This window comes from Alosa sapidissima, chromosome 3 (assembly GCF_018492685.1).
Source record: "Alosa sapidissima isolate fAloSap1 chromosome 3, fAloSap1.pri, whole genome shotgun sequence".
Lineage (NCBI taxonomy): Eukaryota > Metazoa > Chordata > Actinopteri > Clupeiformes > Clupeidae > Alosa > Alosa sapidissima.
Window position 1 is genome coordinate 18,871,088 of NC_055959.1, and position 20,995 is coordinate 18,892,082.

Here is a 20,995-nt window from a genome sequence, read left to right on the forward strand (position 1 = left end):
TTATTATTATTATTATTATTATTATTATTTCATCACAACTGTTCTTCATTATCATAATTATTCATTAAATACGTCATGTGTAGATTATCTTCTGCAGTTAAGGAATGATTCTTAATCTACCATTTTTTCTGACACTGATGTACTGCATGTAAACTCAAAAACAGAGAGCGCACATACACAAATACATGGGAGGCTGGAGTGGAAGACGTGCCAAGTGCTAAAAAAAGAAAACAATTACATATATTGAAATGGCAAATTCAAAGAAATGTAATGGCCCTAATTTTAAAGGCGCCCGATTCAACTCCTCCATATGCCGGATGTGCATTAAGAGATGATGCATTTCCCGTCTTGCACATGACAGTGCTTTTCATGTGTGTGTGCTTTTGTGTCCATGACATTTCATTTGCATTCCAACTTCAACAAGCTAAAGGAGCAGTTCAGTCTTTCTGTCCTATACACCAAATCTTTTCCTCTTGGCATTTAAATGGTATGCATTGCTCTTTGTGCCGCAGGCTACAGCCCCTTTCCGCCAAGAGGGGACTAAGCTGAATGTTTGGTTGGCATTTCATGATGACTGAAACCGCTCTCTGCTTAAGCCACAACATCAGCTCAAGTATCCCAGGTGACACCCATGAGCTCATCATTACGAGGTGGTTAGGGTTGCATAGTAACAATTTGATCAATCAGCAAACAGCAGTGGCTTTTTCAGGTGTGCCATCATCCACAATGTGTAATTCCTCAGCACTGTTAAAACACTTTTAGAGTAAAAGCAGTTGTGACAATTTAGAAAAACAAAATATATTTAAAAAAAAAAAAAGAAAAAAGAAAAGAGTGTATCGGGACAAAAATGGCATCGCACCCCAACACCAGTCCCCAAACATTAGCTAGACAGACGCAGAGACAGACAGAAAGAGGAGCACAGTACAGTCTATGTTTTCTTTTCACTGGCACGACACAAACAGATGTCATGAAGTCAAGATCAACGTTAGAGGAGTGTCAGTAATCTACGTTACAGTAACCCACTAGCGCCTCCCACTGACACCTATCGGGGGTATCGTGTAAGCACAAGTGCACGTGTGTGTGTGTGTGACAAATAACATTGTTGGTCCTAATTTCAGTGACGGGTTAAGAGCAAAGTCAGGCCAACAAGTGTAAATGAACTAAAGCTCATTAAATAACACCATTCAAAAAATCATCATTTTGCCAATTTAATACCATTTAGATCCTATGCACATTGCACAAACATGGGTGGGCTCTAAGCAATGCACCCACACATCACGCAATATCTTAAGTTCATGCACTAGACACTTTGTTTAATCGACTTTGCTTGCTACTCGACATTGAAATGAAGGTCATGTGAGTTGATGGGGGAAATGTGAATTTAATAGTGATTTCTTAACCACAATGCTGTGTAAGACACCTCTGGCAAAAGGAGCTTCCAGTTAAAACATGGAAATGTTGTTTGGAATGCCAGTGCAATTTCATATTGGTTTTGCCTGCTGTCGCAAGGCAGTCTCCTCATATCAATCAGGGATGAGGATGCTCCACCACATCAAGTTAAAGAAATATGATGAACACTTTCTCCAGTTACACCCTCAGCCAAAGCATTGGTTCTGTAATACTGTCAGGTGTAAAAATGATAATTCATGGACATAATTAATGATCTACAAAAGGGGATTTGTTCTATCAGATTATGGGGATATGAATGTGCAAACAAATGTGAGATTTTGAAATTTTTTTGAAAAAAAAAAAAAACAAAAAAAAAACATAAATAAGAAAATACAACAAAAACAAAAAAGCACAAGATTCCAACTAATATTCCAGTCCAGCAGGCATCCTTTCTGCTGCCATAAAAAAATAAAAAATAATACAAAAAAACTCCTAGGTAAGCTTCAGGGTAGGAATAGTATACAATATATAGCAGATCTGTTTTAAATTAACACATTTTATACACTGATACATTACAAACCCAAAAGGTTAGAAGGCAGTTAATGCTACAAATGCTGCACCAAGCCTGACCACAACAGGGTCCTAACGCACACTGGGTTAAGGACTCAAACAGTTCAGCTGAATAAACATACTGTGCATTAGATACAGAAGTGGTTAGTTAGTGAGGGGGGCCTTCAGCTGATTCAAAATGTAATAATAATAATAACAATATCGATTAAGGGTTCAGTGCAAAAATCAAAACTAATCCTTCACTATCTGGGACACTGACAAGCATTTCTGACCAGCCTCTTGCCTCTCACAGAGTACTATGAACCTTCCCCCATATAAATAGCATTTTGTATTTACAAAATAAAAACTGTAGATACACTGTTGAATCTTTCTCGGACATGCCTCACCAGGAAAACAAGCTTGAAATATACCACAATGCTTTCTCTCCTGCTTACGTCACAATGAGAAAATAATATCAACCTTTTATCAACCTCTGTATCACCTGATAAGCCAGTATCCAGAGAGAGTTCAACTCCAAACAGGGACACTGTTTCAACAATACATTCCTTGAAAAACAACAACAGCCAGTTGCATTCTCATGAGACCTGACCATAATTTCCAGTTCAAAACCAAAAAGATGAAGATGAAGACGAATTCGACCATGATGGCATTACAGTACAGGATGGGGGGGTGGCTAAGTGACCGTACACACAATGATGACCAATGAGAAACAATGAGCCCATCAATGGCAGTTCCTCATCTTCACTCGTCATAAAAGTGAGAGGGACTGGTGAGGCGAGAGGGGGGGGGGCAAAAAAAGCTTCTCTCTTCTGTAGCCTGAGGTGATAAGGAGGAACATCTTTTTTGCCCCCCTTAATTAAGCAATTGAGTTAAAAAAAAAACTATCTGTAAACAGAGACATAAGCTAAGCATGGGTCGAGTCAAAACGGACTATAAGAAAAATAATTAAAATGATACTCCTTCAAAAATAAAATAATGTTAAAAGACTATTTCCCTATGTTTTTTTTTTTTGTTGTTTTTTTTTTTTTTGCCGGGACAACACTGAGCACATCCACAATTTCATAAGTCCAGGACAACACCATGCACTGGGTCGACTTCAAAATGTCCCTTGTTGAAATTCTCTTAACCTCCTCTGCTCCACCAATCCACCCCTTTAATACCTTCAATAAGAAGGTGGGGGGGGGGGGGCAACGTAAGTAATGGGGGGACATGGGAGACGGATAGACACACAGGAGCAGTTTGACTAGTTAGACAAGACCCAACTACACTATACTAATCTACGAAGGCACACACACATACATACATACATACATACATACATACATACATACATACATACATACACACACACGAGCTACAGTTCTAGAATAAATACATCCGACAACTCAACAGACCACCCAGAATTATATCTTGAGGGCTTGAGGGCTACGTCAACCGCTGATGGATTCACCAAGTTTTTGTTATACAGTATGTTCTTTTTTTTTTTTAATCAGGCGTTCTGGCTGGACACCACCCACTGAGCTGGCATTGGGGGTCCTTCATCCATGTAGAGTTCAACCTATATACATGCCTATGGCATACACCACTGTAAAACTCCTCAGCTTCAGCACATGTCACAGTCCAATTTGATTCCTTTTGCATATAGTCCTTCATGAAAACCACCACATGGCAAATTATAATTAAACACACGTCCACAGAAATGAAACCAGTCCAATGAAATGAGATTAGGACTATGAGGGCGAACAAACACTCGGTTCCTTCCAAGAGGTCTGAACATAGGTTTGGGAAATAGATACACAGTGGACCAGGGGGAAACAGAGGGGGGGTGTGAGGGAGATGAGGAAGGGAAAAGGCAGGGGGAGTGAGAGGAGCGAGAGGAGGGGTGAATAGGTGGACCATAGCCAGGGGTGACTGGGCAATGTGGTCCAGTTGATGATGGTGATGCCTTTGACGAGATGAAAAGCGTTTCAACAGGAGAGCCGTGTTCCTTTCATTCTTGCCTTCACCCTTCCATGGTTCTTTTGTTCCTTTGTCCTCTTTTTTTCCTCCCCTCATTCCTCTTCTCCGGGGCTTCAGCCCTGTGGCCAGGCCGGACATCTGAGTGTGTGTGTGTGTGTGTGTGTGTGTGTGTGTGTGTGTGTGTGTGTGTGGGGGGGGAGGGGGGGGGGTGTTAACTAGGCCAAATCCCGCGCTGCCGCTGCACCATTCTTCTCCTCCGCCTCGGCCCCTGCACCACCCGCCTTGTCCTTCTTTTTGCCGCCTTTCTTCCTCTCCTTCTCCGCTCGCTCTCGCTCCTTCCTCTGCCGCTCCTTCTCGGCCTTCTCCTTCTCCTTCCTCTCGCGGGCCTTCTGTTTCTCCTCCTCCTTCTCTCGCTTCTTCTCCTCCTTGCTCCTTTTCTTCTTCTTGCCGTCCTCCTCTCCTCCAGAGGCTGCTCCACCTCCAGCCCCACTTGCTGGTTTAGTTGCTGGGTCGGGGCAGGGGGGCAGAGGAGCGTTGTTGGCGGTGGGCGAGGGGAGGGTGGGGGTCACCTGCTCCGCCACCACTTTGGGCGAGGGGGCGAGCGCGCGCGAGGGCGTCCCCTGCTGGTTCTGACCCGACGGCGGCAGGGTGGCCAGGTTCTGGTTCTCCGAGGGGACCTGGGACGCCGGCTGGGCGGAGGCGCCCACCAGCAGAGGGCTCGGACCGTGCTTCCCCTGCGGCCGCCCTCCGGAGTGGGCCGGGGAGCCGCCCGCGGAGCCGCCCGTGGAGAACTCGTGGAGGGACACGGTGTCCATGCCCGAGGGCCCGGACAGCGAGCCCTTCTTCTGCTGCGAGTGGAAGGGATTCTTGGACCTACGGAAGCCTGGGAGGGACAACAGGCTGGAGGAGGCGCGCAGGGGGCCCGGTGGTGGCACGCCGACGCCCAGGAAGGACAGGCTGCCGCCGGAGCTGATGGAGGCGGCGCGGCGCTTCTGGTCGTAGATGGCGCGGGTGCCGTGGAGACGGCGGGCAGGTTGGTGCGTGAGCTCGCCACGGGACTCGCGCCACTTACGCACCTGGATGCTGCACTCGCGCTCGATCAGAGCCTCCGTCACCGGCAGGGTGATCACCTGTACACACACACACACACACACACACACACACACAATTAACAATACACACAGGTAGGGACACACCGAAATCCACACATTCGAGACATGAATAAACCTGAAAATAACTGTTCTTAAAATATATGAAAGACTGGATCTTCCCTGTGCATTCGATAATTAAAAGCAACACACACCTCCCGCCTTACGTTGTCCATAAATAAATAGGCTAAATATATCTTGCATTGTAGCTAGTATGTGCAACTCTACCAGAGTAGGCGATAGAAGTAGGCCTAACTCAACACAGACTCTCAATGAGTCCTTGGCTTGCCCCGTTCTCTCTCTCTCTCTCTCTCTCTCCCTCTCTCTCTCTCTCTCAAAAGGCGCATCCCTCCTCATGCACATGTAATCCAAACATTCACAATCGTGCAAGACGACTGGCTAAAATGCTATTAAATCTGGTTAGCATCATTAGCACGCTGCACGAATTTGTTCAAAACTGTTGCATTCAAATCGACTGCTAAGTTCTAATCATCTCAATCCCAGACTCAAACGGGCCTGTCCCAAGGAGAACAAGTATTCATTTGAAACTTAAACACACATGTGGGGAAACTGAACAGTCTAACCAGTAGACTATGATAAACTAGCAAATTAAGCTACTTTGTTTACAATATTTCCAGGCTTCAACCAGTGCTGCTTTTCATTCAGACTTATGTGCACATTTATTTATTTGAGTGTTTTTCATGATTGTGTTGCTATTTCTTTTCCCTGTTTCTTTGATTGATAACTGAGGTGATTAAAATCAGAGGAAGGTTAACTTTAAAATAAAAGTGTTTAAATTGAACTTTTTTTCCCTTCTGGTCCTTGAAAAAAAAAAAAATCAATAATTATTGTTATCGACTGATATGAAATACTTATATTGTGATACAGTTTTCAGCCATATCGCCCAGCCCTAGTTCTAACAGTACAATGGAAAGTGCATATGGGAAGTATGTTGGTCTAGACATGAGTCATGACTCCATGAGCCTGGTGTGATCTGGTGTGTCTATCGTTTGCTGTCTGTGTAGGGCTGGGTGGGGGAGAGTGGAGGGCTTTCTCAATGGGAGCGTGAGCAACACATGAGCAGACTGACCAGACCAACCCTAACAGCGCTAAGGGAGGTGCCCCCCTCATGAGCATTCCTCATACAGAACACAAGAGGAAGGCTGGCGGTCAATGTCCACTGACTGCGCCTTACACACACATATAAAGAGACGTTGCCGTTTAAAACTCAGTTCCTTTTCACAGGGCAACACCCAATTTAGAACTTAGTTCTTCCTTTTTAATGGGCAACGACCAGTGGCACCAGTGTTTACAACCAGATGGTTCCATTTTATGAATCTCAGGTCCATAGAATTGGCTTGTTTTTGGTTGGATCGGTTTTAAATCCATGTGTTTTTACTGTCTTCAACAATTTGAGCCAACTTGTATGACTTTAAGGGTCACAACCACTGCTAGGAAACTACTGTTAACCAGCTTATAGCACGTAGGCCTATTTAGGTAATACATATGAACACTTAATGGAATAGTACCAGTAATATCTAACTAGCCATTGTAAATTTAAAGTTCACTCAAACAAAGTGTTTTTGCCTTGGTATGCTTTAAACCATCACTTAATAAGCATGTTTTCACGGATCACAAGGTGTTTCAGTGCTTCACCGAACATCGTAGCCAGTGGGCACTGGCCTTGAGTGATGATCAGTGTGTGTGTGTATGTGTGTGTGTGTGTGTGTGTGTGTGTGTGTGAGAGACAGTGTGTGTGTGTGTGAGTGAGTGAGTGACAGTGTGTGTGTGTGAGTGAGTGAGTGACAGTGTGTGTGTGAGTGAGTGAGTGAGTGAGTGAGTGAGTGAGTGAGTGTGAATGCATAGCCTGCCAGAGGCCCGCCCACCTCTTGTATGAGCAGGTTCACCCACCTCCTGTATGAGCAGGTCCTCCTTGATGGATTCGGGGGGGATGTTGCGCAGGCGCTCCATGGTCTCGTACATGCCCTGCAGCTCCCGCAGCTTATCCACCGAGCCCAGCATCTGCTTCAGCAGCACTAAGCCTACGCGGAACACCACCTTCACACCTGAAACACACACACACACACACACTCACTTTACCTACTACATTTCCAGTCAGCTCCATATCTACTCAATTAACACAAGTAAAATATATGCTCCCAAAAATGTATTTTATTTGCATGTCTCACAAGTCATGAGTGTGTGTGTGTGTGTGTGTGTGTGTGTGTGTGTGTGTGTGTGTGTGTGTGTGTGTGTGTGTGTGTGTGTGTGTGTGTGTGTGTGTGTGTGTGTGTGCGCGCATAAGCTCCTAACCCTCGCAGAAGAACATGTCCCAGACGCGCAGCACACAGGACCACGGCAGCGTGCGGGAGAAGACGCACATGAACCACTCGGTCATGTAGAGGATGGGGTCGATCTTGAACTTCTTCAGGTGCCGGTAAGCCATGGGGCACACGCGCCGCAGCAAAGAGAAGAAGATCTCTCCATCCAGCTGAATCGCTTCCTGATGGACAGAGGGAGGGAGGGGGTGAGAGAGAGAGAGAGAGAGAAAGAAAGAAAGAGAGAGAGAGAGAGAGAGAGAGAGAGAGAGAGAGAGAGAGAGAGAGAGAGAGAGAGAGATAGATAGAGAGAGGCAGATCAAACGAAGAGATGGCAGTTTGAACAAATAGCATATATAATGTAGGGAAAGGGAGACAGACTGTTGAAGGGTGGTCATTGCAGACACTCACCAGTCCTGCGCTGTAGTACCCTGGCAGGTATCTCTCACAAATCTGCACCAGACACCAGAAGGCTTGCTGCCAAAATACAAAGTTATATACAGGTTAAACACCAAAGAAAGCATTAAAGCATGTTTGTCATCAAAGTTTACACACACACACACACAGGTCTCCCCTACTCTCTGCTCACCTCAGCAGGCATGTGCATGAGCAGCACGGCCGCCACTGGGGCCTGGGCCTGGCAGTAGCCCTCGTCTGGCCGGTACACAGTGTACGCCTTCAGGATCCGGTACAGGTCCTGCTGACTGCAGAGGAGCCAGAGAACAAAGCATAAGGAACCAAAAGGCTGAACAAGATGCAATGATATGATTGCAGCATGTTTATAGGTTTTCACAGTAACTAATAAACTAATAGAAAACATGATTGAACACAAGCATCTAAAGTTTAGAACCCTGAGAACAACCATGGTTAGCAACCTTCTAGCAATTATTTTATAAACAGACTCTTCAGGCTTAAATAAATGAACACATTAGACACTAAATGTAGGAACAAGTCCTTTAAAGCCTGTGCAGACCAGGCCAAAGCTGGTAAACACATATTTACCCATGTCCTCCACGCGCAGCAAACATCTCATGGAAGGGGAACTGGCGATGCAGGTCTTTCTCAATGATGTCCAGCCACTTGGGGTCTCCCGGCTCTCTCTCCAGCTCCTGCACAGCAGGTGAGAAGACGCAAACAATAAATAAACTTTAAATAATAATCAATAAATAATTATTTGTGCTTCTGGGAAGGTGCCTAAGTGTGTTTATAGAATGTTGTTCTTATAGGGCCATATTTTCGTAACCTGGTGCCTGGCGAAAAGCAGATTATTATCCCAGTGCAAAATTTATTCTTATCTTGCACATCTTTCTTTTTGAGCAATGCTCCAAGGGGTGTGGCAATTAACGACCAAAGGAGGGGTCTGGCGCGTTGTCTAAAAATCGCTATCGTACACTACCTAAAACGCATTACGCCACTGACCAAGAAAAACCTGGTCAGAAATCCATGGCAAGTTGACACACTCACACACCAGCGTACATCCATGTCAGACATTACAAATTACCACGATTACAATGGAAAACATAATTAGAATAAAGATATTCCGAAATACATCTCACAATGAGATATCACAATGAGATGACAAACAGTTGTTCACCATCATTTGCAGATTGGTAATGACGGATAAAAGTGATTAGGTGGGGGCGAGAGGCAAATATGAAGCACAGCTGAAGACGCACTGTTACGAGATGTAAGCAGCAACTCCTCTGCAGAATAAATGTTTTTTATTCAGTCATTCGATCATTATTGGGGTAAATGTTGCTTTTTCCAGGCTATGTTTTCGGTGGTAACCCATTGTCAATGTCAGTCAATAGTTAAAGTAATTAACTGTTTTGTCGTTGACTGACACCACAGTGAAGTTAAGTTTCACTTTGCCAATGAGTTCAAATAATAGACGAGTGCAAATACATGCTGGCTATACTCTGCTAGGTTTTAGTAAAGCATGGTTTAGTGGAATAACTGTTCCATATGGTCTCACATGGAAGAAGATTCCTTCAAATGCGCCGCTGACTATCAAAATACTGATGCGCTGTTTGAAGTTGCGCTGCTCACTGCGTCGCTCGCCTAAAGGGAATGACAGATGTCATTCTCATTGGTTTAAATGATGTAACACCCAAAACACACCCATGACTGATTTAGAAACCTGGGAACGCCTTTGTTGCCATCCGCCCGACGTTTGATAACAAAAACACTCCCAATGTGGACTGGACATCCTACTAAATTTAAATAAGCTTTTGACTAGTGACCATGCGTTTTAGACCACGATAATAGGGCCCTTAGTGTCCAATGCATAGACATAGTTGTAGATTAAAAGAGAACTTCTCCATTGAAAAAAAAAGCTTTATGGTTTAATCCATGTATGGGAAACAGGCTGATAGTGTACTTCTATAAGAGTGCATGCTGTTTGTTGTGCAAGTGAGACGAGGGAGAAACAGATGTGCATGTCTGTCTGTGAGGGAGAATATGTGGGTCACATTGATCCTCTAATATGTGACCTCTACCTCTGCCCTACAAACGCACTGCAGCGAGACTGGACACTGGGCCAGAAGGCCGCTGTGGATCTCGCGGCTCCGCTAAAAGGCCCACACTCAGGCCAGGTCGCCTGCCAAGCCGTGGAAGAGGGCCCAGACTGGCAGGATTAGCTGCCCAAGGCTAAGAGGATTAGAGCTGGGGAGGTCTTTGCCTCGCTGCCTTGGGAAGGAGGCCACCGGGGACCTTTTAGGGGAGACGGTCTGGGTCTCCATTAGGAATCCAGAGCAGCCCTTTCTGTGAGGTGTGAGAGGACAGTGTGGCCACGTCTTGGCCCCGTGTGTCCTGTGTGGGAGTTGGAAGGAGGCTGCAGCAGGTTGTATGCTGCTTTAGGCGACAGTAGGTGTGGATGTTTTGGACAATCAACCAGCCTGGGCTTAGAGGAGATTTAAGGGGCGAATGGTGGGGAGGGCTGGATACATAACTGAGGAGGATTTAATTAGCTGGTGCCGGAGTAGGAAGTGATTACAGCAACACTGCACTGTGGGCCTGTACATGCTTATTACTCTACATCAGATTCAGATCAGAATTGTTGTGGTTTTTATTAATGCAGTGCAAGTAGTAAAAGATTTGAGATTTGCACTTCAGGATTCTAGTCAATATAAGGTATGGACAACAAAATGGTGAATTAGTTTGCAACAGTGTCAAGATGGATGTGAGCAAGTGAAGGTGCATCTTTGGTGTACTTCTCATGTGCTTTTCTTATGTGTGTGTGTGTGTGTGTGTGTGTGTGTGTGTGTGTGTGTGTGTGTGTGTGTGTGTGTGTGTGTGTGTGTGTGCTTTTCAGTACATCAAATTTCCCAGGGTTGGAGTCCAGGAGCTCTTTGCTGTTGGAGAGCAACTGCCAGGCTTTGGCTCTGAGCGAGGACGGGATTCCTTTCCTGCAGCGCAGCTTCACCTGCAACAACACACACAAGTCACACACACACTCACACAAAAACACACAGTAAACGATTCAAGTGGACCCCAGTCCACATCAAAAGCTCTAGTGTGAAAGCAACACAAACCAGCTCTGGCAGTAAATCACAGATAGGCACAAATGTCAGCACATTCAATTGGTTTATAAATCATGCAAAGACAGAGGCATGCACACACAAAAGTATGAATGTGCACACATGCATAAATACATATGCTGGCAGTCTCTCTCTCTCTCTTACAAACACACACACACACACACACACACACGCATAAAGGTATTCAGACCAGCCTACAAAAATAATTGAAATTCCATATACAAATGCAATAAATGCAAGCATTCACAATCCCCCAATACCATCATAAATCAGGTGCACAGCACAGACCTTCTGGAAGCGCCGGATGACCCATTTGTCCCAGTGGTTGAACATGTCTAGCCATTTCATCTCTCTCTGTCGCGCCACCTCCACTCGGAGTTCCTTCTCACTGTCAGAGAGAAAGAGCGAGTGAGGAAGGGAAAAGCAGACAGAAAGAAAGAAAGAAAGAAAGAAAGAAAGAAAGAAAGAAAGAAAGAAAGAGGGAGGGAGGGGGAGAGGCCCATGGTTACAGCCTGAGTGACTACAAACTCATCTCACAGTCAGTGCAGACCAGTGGTGACCACAGCAATGTCTCACTCTTAGTGTCCACCCTTTCACACACACAAAGAAAGGCAGAAAAGAACAGATCTCAGCTTGTCAAGTTTTGTTTTGCATGTAACACACTGGTGCTATAATCACAGATAGTTTTGTCTCAACATTGTGTGTGCAAGAAAGGACATTGTGTGTGTGTGTGTGTGTGTGTGAGTGTGAGAGAGAGAGACAGAATCAGTGAATGTGTGAACTTTATGTGTAAGAGTGTGCATATGTATTTGTGTGGGCATATGTGTGTGTGTGTGTGAGAAAAGAGTGTCCAACGCACAGGGTGGACGGTGAGCGACAAAATGTAAAACTCATGAGAACTTCATAACTAGTATCAAGCCTGAGAAACTGCCTCCGACTACAGGAGCTGCAGCACAGCACTCTCTGCGGGGATATCTCCAGACCAGAGATTGGCTACTCAGGGTAGGAATTTCACGGCGGCCACGACGGCCATGGCCGTGAAGCCCCTTTGATAATCATAGGTTTACAGGCCACGGTGGCCTTGGTGCCCCCTTCTTTCAATATTCAGCTTTGCGTCCTACTAATAGCGATTTTTATTTAGCCTGTGGCCTGTCAAAATAATCTTAGCATTCACAGCGCAAATTAATTTAGTCTTTTACTCAGTGGAGAAAGTGACAGCGCAAGAAAGAAAGTGCATAAATGTAGTAGCCTTAATGATCACAAAATCATTAGCCTTAATGATCACAAAATGCTAAGCATGCAGCTAGGCTATTTGAGTTTCTTAAAGCTGAGCTGTGCTTAAATTTAAATAGTTCAATACATGATTTCATAGCAGGCCAAATATAAAATAAATGTTATATATAGCCTAGATATCTGTAATTATTAGATGATCAGATGATTTACAGTTCTATGTAATATGTCATGTTTTTGTAATGTTTCATACAGTGATGCAGGTCTACTGCAGTGAATAGGCTAAATACAACTTTGATCATTTTTATAGCCTACTACTGTATAGTTAACTTTGGGCTTGGTGCCCTGACATGTGGCCTTTGTGCCCCCCACCAAATATGCCCAACTGAAGGCAAAGTGGCCTTGCCCCCAGAATGGTGAAATTCCAAGCCTGTGGCTACTGCTACAAATCACTGGAGTCAAGTGTATTTCTGCTGGTGGGAACTGTCATGGTAACTCTTGCCAGAACATCGACCAGCCAGATGATAACAGGAGTGAGGGAGATGCAGGGAAGTACATTTTAAACTGATTAAGGAAGTTTTGTTTTGTAATTGTTCAATAAAACCACTTTTTATGGATTTGTTATGGACTTGGGGAGTCATTTTTTACTCAAAACTGATGGCTCTGGGATAGATTCAGCACCCCTAAAAACCCCTAGTAGACATCTCAAAAGCTAATATTTGTAAAAAAAAAAAAAAAATTCATTATCTTCACCCAGTCTCTCTGGGCACCCCAAACTTGATTGGCTCTCCAGGCATTTCCCCGAGGATTTGGCAGTGGATAAATTGGGAGGTGTTACTAGATACCTATAGAAACACGTAGTAAAAAAAAGCTTTTGGGAAGAATTGTTTTTGCAGATTGGCAAAAAAGCCTAACTTTCTCTAACTAGTAATGAATGCGCCTAAAAATAGCCTAACCTAGGGCAACGATGCGCTCCGTATCAGTAACCGCCTGCGCACGTCCGCAATCGATTCCTCAAATGGAGAACACATCCGTGTTTCCTCACGTCCCATGGCCACTCTATGTAATCCTTCTGTGTTTGCAAAATTCCTCACAGTTTCTGATCGCTAAACTGTTGTTTTTCCGTCAGTTAGCAGTTGATGTAGAAGCACTTGCATGTGCACTTGAAGCATAATTGACTTCAGTGGTGACAAGTCCTGCTTGAGAGAGAGAGAGAGAGAGAGAGAGAGAGAAGAGAGAGAGAGAGAGGAGAGAGAGAGAGAGAGAGAGAGAGAGAGAGAGAGAGAGAGAGAGAGAGAGAGAGAGAGAGAGAGAGAGAGAGAGAGAGAGAGAGTTATGTGTGTGTGTGTGTCTGCATGAGGTTACGTTTGATTCAAGTCAGAAGTTGGTCCGTCCGTCCCGCATTCACGCCACTCCATTATTAGATTAACGTCATCAGATGGCACTGTAAAATGTGTGCGGAAATTTCTCGCATTATGATGGCTAGAGTTGCGGGACTTGTATAAATTATGCGCTATACCCGCAATCCCGCGCTGAAATTTAGGCCCTGCGTGCACACAACACAACACAACACAACACAACACAACACAACACAACACAACACAACACAACACAACACAACACAACACTCATTCTCTTACAGACTCAAATGCCCATTTATGGAGCAGAAACACAAAACACTTGAAGGGTCAGCAAAATGACTCATTTCAGTGTAATTTTAGTCATTCCCACAAATGAGCAAAACCAAAAACAGACAGCAGAACCAGATAGAGGTGTTAATCACAGATAGCATGGCGAGGAAGGAGAGAGAGAGAGAGAAAGAGGGAGGAGAGAGCGAGAAAGAAAGGAGTGAGTTAGGCGGGTGTAATGGGGGGGAAACAGAACGATTGAGGCACCAGCCTTCAAATAGCGAGTCAGAGGCAGTGTCAGCACTAACTGAGTCACAAGGAGAGATGAAGGACACAGACAGACACCGGCAAATACAGCAGGGCGGGGGTCAGAGGGACAGATGGAAACACAATACCCATGCATGTACATGTATTTATATAGGTGTCTGAGTGTATGTGTACATAAAGAATAAAGATACACACACAAATGTTAAAGAAAGTAAGAATAATATGCATGTCATGTAGAGGCCAGAGAGATAGAGATAGACAGACAGAGATCAACCTAAAAAAGAACGAGAGAGAGAGAGAGTGAGGGAGAGAAAGAGAGCGAGAATGATCCAAGGGAATTGGTCAAGTGCCCACAGCTGAGTGGTGCATTATTGACCACAGGGAGGGAGGACATGTTGATCAGCACAGCAGTGATCTTGCTGATAGCACTAATAACAAACGTCATAGACACAGGAAGCACGTGGGTAAGAGGGAGAGATGGAGTGGGATTGAGAAAGAGCCTCCACAGGCCGTATCACACGGAGATTTTGATCAAAACACAGGAAGATGCACCCACTGACTTTATCTCCAAACAGCCTAGTCAAGGTGGGTTGGAGTATGGCTCTACTGATTTAACACAAACCATATGCACTGAGCTCAAGTTCACCCAAACATTACAGTTCGGACAGAAACACAAAAATACTGTCCATCCTGGCAGAAACGGAACACCACCATTGCAGGAGACTGTCCTCACTCATTAGCCAAGGCTTGCTCAGCATGCACATTTACTGATGGCAGAGAAGTAATTACCAATGTGTGAAGACTTTCATTATTACATAGCTGTCACAGAATTCTTCATCTAAGCCTGCATTCACCTACATGCTAAAACCAGTGTCCTGCTACAACGCAAATAAAGACTCTGATATCAGACACTGATATTTAACCTTGGATGACGTTAAATAGTTTTAATAAGCAACATTAGAAAATGTCAACACTAAATACTTTTGCTGCTGGTAAGTGTGTCTGGATTGTGTTGTGTGTGGATTTCTGTGAATATTTATGAAAGTGTGTGTGTGTGTGTGTGTGTGTGTCTGCACATCTGCCTGTGTGAAGCGTATGTGCTTGTGTGTATGTGTAGGCGCTCTACCCACCTGGCCTCGCAGTGCTGCGCGCCGCCCAGGAAGCCGTACTTGTCGGTGCGGCGCATGACCAGGCCGTTGATCTCCGAGTCGGAGCCCACCGAGCTGCCGTCCTCGCCCAGCCCCGACAGCGACTCCAGCGTGCCCGACATCAGGCTGGCCGACTCCAGGTAGCTCATCGTGTCCGGGGCCTGCCTCGACGACGGCAGGGGCAGCATGGGGCCCGACTCCTGGACCACCAGGGCGGGGGGCTCCGACCAGGGCGGGGTTCCCGGGGGCTCCAGGGCCTGTTTGGAGGCACCTGGTGTGGCGGGAGAGGCCGGTTTGGGTCCAGGGGCAGGGTAAGGGTTTGAGGGGGTGGTGGCGTCCCGTGGCTTGGCATTTTGCGGAGGCGGCGGGGGAGGCAGTGCTTGTGAGGGAGCGGCTGGTGCTGCTGCTGCTTGTGCTCCTGCTGTCGGTGCAGAGGCGCTGGTCTGACTTTGGGTAGAGTCAGAGTCTTTGAGGGCACTGGAGGAGGAGGAGGAGGAGGGAGGAGGGGCAGAGGTGCTGGAGGGGGCTGCTGCTGCTGCCACCTCATGGGGGGTCTGAGCAGTGGGCTCGGAGGGGGGCTGGCTCTCCCCCGGAGCGGGATTAGCACTCGTGGGGTTGATGTGGACACTGGGGTAGAGATTAGGGCTGGGATTAACGTCAGGGGAGGGAGCGGTCTCCTTCTGCCCCGGGTCCACTGACGCCCCCCCTGCCACGCCCGGGATCTCGGAGCTGCCCGCCTGCTCAGTGCTGCCCGGCCCACGACTCTCTTCACTGGGGGGCACGGCGCCTTCCGCAGGCTGGGGGACAGCTGTCTCGTTGGTGACAGAGAGCGGAGGTGCTTCAGGGATGCTTACGCCCGCCAACATGGACGCTCGCGGTGAGCGTGTGGGGATCTCTGTGCTCGTTGTCGGGGAAGACAGGGTTCCCATTGTGGCACGATCGCCGTACAAGGCGGACTTCGGAATGAGGGCCTGTTTCGGGGACTCTGAGGTGGGCAGGCTGGGCAGGGCGTGGGGAGAGGAGGGGGCAGGAGGGAGGGAGGGGTCGCCCATGCCTGGAGGAGAAGGGGTGAGGGCGGAGATCTCAGCCATGGCTGCTCCTCACTGCTGGCGCTGTCTGGGCCGAAGGGGAGAGAGGGAGAGAGAGAGAAAGAAAGAGAGAGAGAGAAAGAAAGAAGTGAGTGAGGGAAGAGGACTTCATATGCATCATAGAATCACTTCTCTCAATATGCTTGTACTTCCTTTTTTTAACTCATTATATTTGTTAAGGACCATGTACAGTTTAAAATGTAAATTATCCCATTTGATGCATTGTACCAGAATGTACTATATAATTTACATTCTACATAGTGTTAATTTAAATCCTAAATGGACTGTGGCCTGTATATATAACTGTGTAAAGCTTGATCAAATTCCATTTACTTTCAGTGCTCTTCAGCAAACAGCTTGAGGATATACCGCAGATGATCTACTACAGTGAGAAAAGGCCAGTATGCTCTCTCATTCTCTAGTGTGGTTACCCCTAAGCCCAGTTCCTCTAGTCCATACCAATATTGGATACGGAGATTCATCACATGATGACTCAAAAGTTCACACCACTCTGATCAGACCGTATACCCAAGCAAGACCCTGTTACTACCAGCGCTGAACCACACAGACAAAGCTTCTACCCCCGTCTCTGTCTCCCACGCACACACACCAGCACTTTTTACGGTGTCTGATTTACAGCTGTGACCACAGCCACTTCCTTGTTTTATCACAATACAGCTGGCTAAAAAATAAAGAAGTAACTTGCTATTTTTATGTTATGGAAAAAAACGATGTGGGAACATGCTTCAGGGCTCCCCTCCCCTCCCCTTTTACTGCTCTTTCAGACAGCTGGATGGTATTCTTCAGGATGGTATTCTTCAGACACAAATAAAGCAAATTGTTCACGACACAGTGCTCCAAGGGCCTACATTAAGGCCCTACATCTAGCTGGGGGTAAGGGGAAGGAGTGTAGTCTGAAACCAGCAGATAAAGCAGTGGAGTTTAATTCATGTCTGACACAGCATTCTCCGGCAATAGACCTGCTGTCCAGGGTACAGGGCGGGGGGGGGGGGGGGGGGGCTGCCACTAGAGGATTCAAAATGTCTGTGCCAACACTCCTGCCACCTAGCCAACACGGTGCGGCCATGGACAGGGAACAGAACTGACCAAGGAATGAAAACAAAAACTGCAGTGGAACAACACTCGGGAGAGCTGAACACGGCAAGCTTATGGCTCAGTGCACTGTGACTTAACTTTGGCTTGTTTACCATCAGATGTTCCAACAGTCAAGCACAAACAGCAGCAACATTATCAATAATGCAGACTAATTTTTGATTGGGGATCTGAATACACCACCATCAGTGGAATGGGGCTGGGGTTAAGAGTGCAGCACACATTAGAGATCCACGTGTCCACACAACCACATGTCCATTATAGACAAACTTTAGGCCTACACCTTAATGACTGCTTGTCAAAAGGGCCCCACAAGGAACATGTATTTACAGTCTGGCCTCTCTGATGACAGCCGCCCCATCAGGTGGAGTCACAAGACTGGCGAACCATGAGGAGGACGCCTACAGCGGCACATGTGAGAGCTGTTTGCTTGGTTTAGTTCTCTGTCTCGAGTCGCGTGAGGTTAGAGCGCAGAGAGCTGTGAGAGGTGTTTGCTTGGTTTAGTTCTTGGAGGTCTTGAGTCGAGCAAGGTCGCAAACAAGCACAAGCACAAACCACAGCATGGGTACAGTTATAGATGAAAATCGTGGGCTGGAAAAAGCACATCTAGTGTGTTTATTTGTGTTACTTGACGTGTGCAGTTCCTTCTCAGGCCCACGTGTACTGTCCCTGGACCAGATTACTAAAGTTCACACCGTGTGCGTGGTATGTGCTGAGTGGTATCTGTAAACTCCAAAAGAACAACAGTTCACACACGGTCATAAACTCAAACAAGGGTCCAGGTCTTCTTTATGGCTACTGTTAAATACTTCAGATTGAGAATAAAAGTGAACTGAACCAGGATGATGTAGTCTTGGCCAATCACATATTGCGTGGGCAGACATGAGATGTTACTGAGGAAGCAAGAATTCTTTGTGTATGTTGGCCCCACTGAAAACAATAGTTTCAAGAGGGAGCATCCATGCAAGACAGAAAACTTGCAAGCACCTCACCTCAAGACTGTCCTCAGTCAACATGCAAATGTGAGCCATGAGAATCAACAAATAGCCTAATTCAAGGGTTGATCTAAATCTGTACTCTGTGTCAGTGATCCCACCATAGACTGTGTTGCAGCAGAACAACTCATGAAGGGGAATTGACATAGCTGCACTTCTCACAGAAGTGAATGTGCGCTATCCTCTTCTGCTACTGCTACTGATGTGTGACTATAATGGAACACAAGCAAGTTATATTACAGAAAGGTTTGCCATACAGACCAAAGACATCTGCAACTTCTGAATAGGCTTGTAGTTCTCTTACTGTAGCAGTGGTAACGCGGCAATAGAGACGGCATAGACGGTAAATGCTAGGGCGTAACAAGGTGGATGTTATGCATCACTAACATAGGAAGAAATACAATTGTAGCTAGGAATGTGTGCATGGGGAAAGTGCAAAAGGCATGAAACTACAATAAATGATTTCCCATGCCATGGGCCAAACTCGACCTATCACCAGGATGGGTAACAGAGCATTTATGATGAAATGCTTGGCACCACTGATCGTGCCATCTTTCTCAAGCATTTAGGCGTCCTTGTATACTACTTTACAACCAGCAGCAAATGAAACACACATCAGCTGGGAAACCTAACACCAACTGATATGACAAACGATGTTTACTTCAAAAGCAAATTACTTTCAAGGGGTGTCCAGCATAACGACAAATTGTGTGAAACATATCCATGCAACACCCCATGGTCTGATATTTCGAAAACTATTCTACGTTAACCTACAGAATCTCAAACAACATTTCCTTAAGTAGCAATGCCATTAAGCACATTTTGATCAAATAAAAGTAACTCCGGCTCTCGATATACTGTAATCAGACTCCACCCAAACATGCGGTTAGCACTACGCTGATGTATGCAAAACAAGCTATCGTGAAAGTGGTGAGAGTTTATGACTTGTCTATGTGTTAGAAAAACTGAGAACAGCGGTAATAAGCTCATGGTCTTCCATCTACCTAACGTTAAGTTTCTCCGGGAAACAATACATTCAATAGACACCAACAGCAATTAACAAACCAAATTAGTACATATAAAAAATAATTCTGTAAATTGGATGTCAATACCTACCATTCTGGCCATATGTCAATATTTTGTCAGATAAAGCGAAGTTAATTGCTTCCCATTCCCAATGGTTACAAAGTTCTTTACTAGCTTGTGGGAGCTAGCTACTGTCCAGCTAACCGGTTAGCTTGTTATTCGAATAGGACCTTCACGGCGGAATGTAAACATGGGGGCGCTTCAAAGCATTTACGCATGAAAAAGTCAACGTGAGCATTGGCAACAATTTAGCTGGATGGGCGTTTTGCAACTTTTCATTAACATTGGTTATTCTTAGTAATCGGACTTGCTAACTGGTTTCATATCCTTCCTTGCGGCCTAACCTGTACCCACACAACTTCTCAATTCAAAACGCAAAAATGAGATCACCCACAAACTCGCTGGTCAGCTTACGTATTGGGCTCGACCAGCTCACTCTTCCGATAACAGGCCCCGAAAACAATCAGCGACCTTGGTGTGACTCTCTCCTCCCATCAACTCACCCACGTCCCGCGTGGCTGCTTGCGGAGTCCGCCTGGACGCCCAGGGGGGTCTTGTCCGCGGCCCCCCCACAGCTCCGGTTCAATAACTGCTTCTTCCGTTATGTGAATTGAAACGAACCAATGTAATCAAAATGGACAAATAACATCCAGTGAGAATTACTTATTGGACGTGTCGAAGTTGAAAAGATGAGTTGAACAAAACAAACGTCCACGACCACGAATTTGATTAGCTTGTTTGCTGGCTAGCTACCTATATAGCAGTGTTAGCTAACAGACAGGGTGGTTTGCTACTTTAGCTAACAAGCTTGCTTGTGGGTTCCGCATCGTTGCAGGTGAAAACAAAACAGTGGTGGTTTATCCTTTAGTCCATGTTCAGGTTCTTGATCGTGCAACCGGCATTTTCTTGGACATTTTTTTTTTTTCAAATGAAACTGTTCAGTTTATAAGGATGGTGAAGCGATTTGACACATCCACTGGCCGTCTGTATTTCCTGCTGGAAGGAACTCTGACAGCGACGTGCGCGCCCCCGCACGTGCAGCCGGGTCCTTTCAGATGTCACCCAGACAAACAGGCTCGCGCATAGGTCACTTGTTACACCCTTTATTTTACCGTGGTTACATCCAGACTGAATGAAAATATATTTGGCTTGTTAAAAGTTACAGTCTTGGAAAAAAATCCTCTTATTACTCCCAATACAAGGTTTAAATTAATGTGGAATATTAACAAGTGTTTGCTGTTTTTAAAGGAAGGTTTCAACTGTGACGAAGGCTAATGCAGGCTGTTGATGTCTGCCAGACAGGGTAGCCTAGCCTAGCCCAGCCTACTATGATTTGGCACCTGCTGGACAGGATCTAAAGGATATACAATCCCGGTGTTCAACTTCTGTATGATCTAGCACCTAGCACTATCAACCAAAGCCAAACACTTTTCTTAAAATTCCCATAGGATCAATCAATTACTCGAGGGAAATTTAGATAACGTTGTCTATCTATCTATGTTCCTTTTACTGTAGTG

General features: G+C 45.7%; 1 protein-coding gene across 3 annotated transcripts; it reads right to left on the bottom strand.

Annotated features, from left to right (window-relative positions):
• Positions 1–1,192: 1,192 nt before the first annotated feature.
• LOC121705405 (TBC1 domain family member 10B-like) lies at positions 1,193–20,672 on the bottom strand. 3 transcript variants are annotated; one of them, XM_042086358.1, is made up of 10 exons: positions 19,982–20,672; positions 15,179–16,308; positions 11,212–11,311; positions 10,701–10,808; positions 8,387–8,493; positions 7,974–8,088; positions 7,796–7,861; positions 7,380–7,569; positions 6,978–7,132; positions 1,193–5,048 (listed from the first exon to the last, which is right to left on the bottom strand). In XM_042086358.1, exons 2-10 carry the CDS (start codon positions 16,285–16,287, stop codon positions 4,134–4,136), a joined length of 2,865 nt encoding a protein of 954 aa, XP_041942292.1. In that variant the 5' UTR covers positions 16,288–16,308; positions 19,982–20,672; the 3' UTR covers positions 1,193–4,133. The 3 variants fall into 3 exon arrangements, with proteins under 3 accessions (XP_041942292.1, XP_041942294.1, XP_041942295.1); XM_042086360.1 differs by having other exon boundaries at positions 15,179–16,312; XM_042086361.1 differs by having other exon boundaries at positions 19,893–19,986.
• Positions 20,673–20,995: the final 323 nt, after the last annotated feature.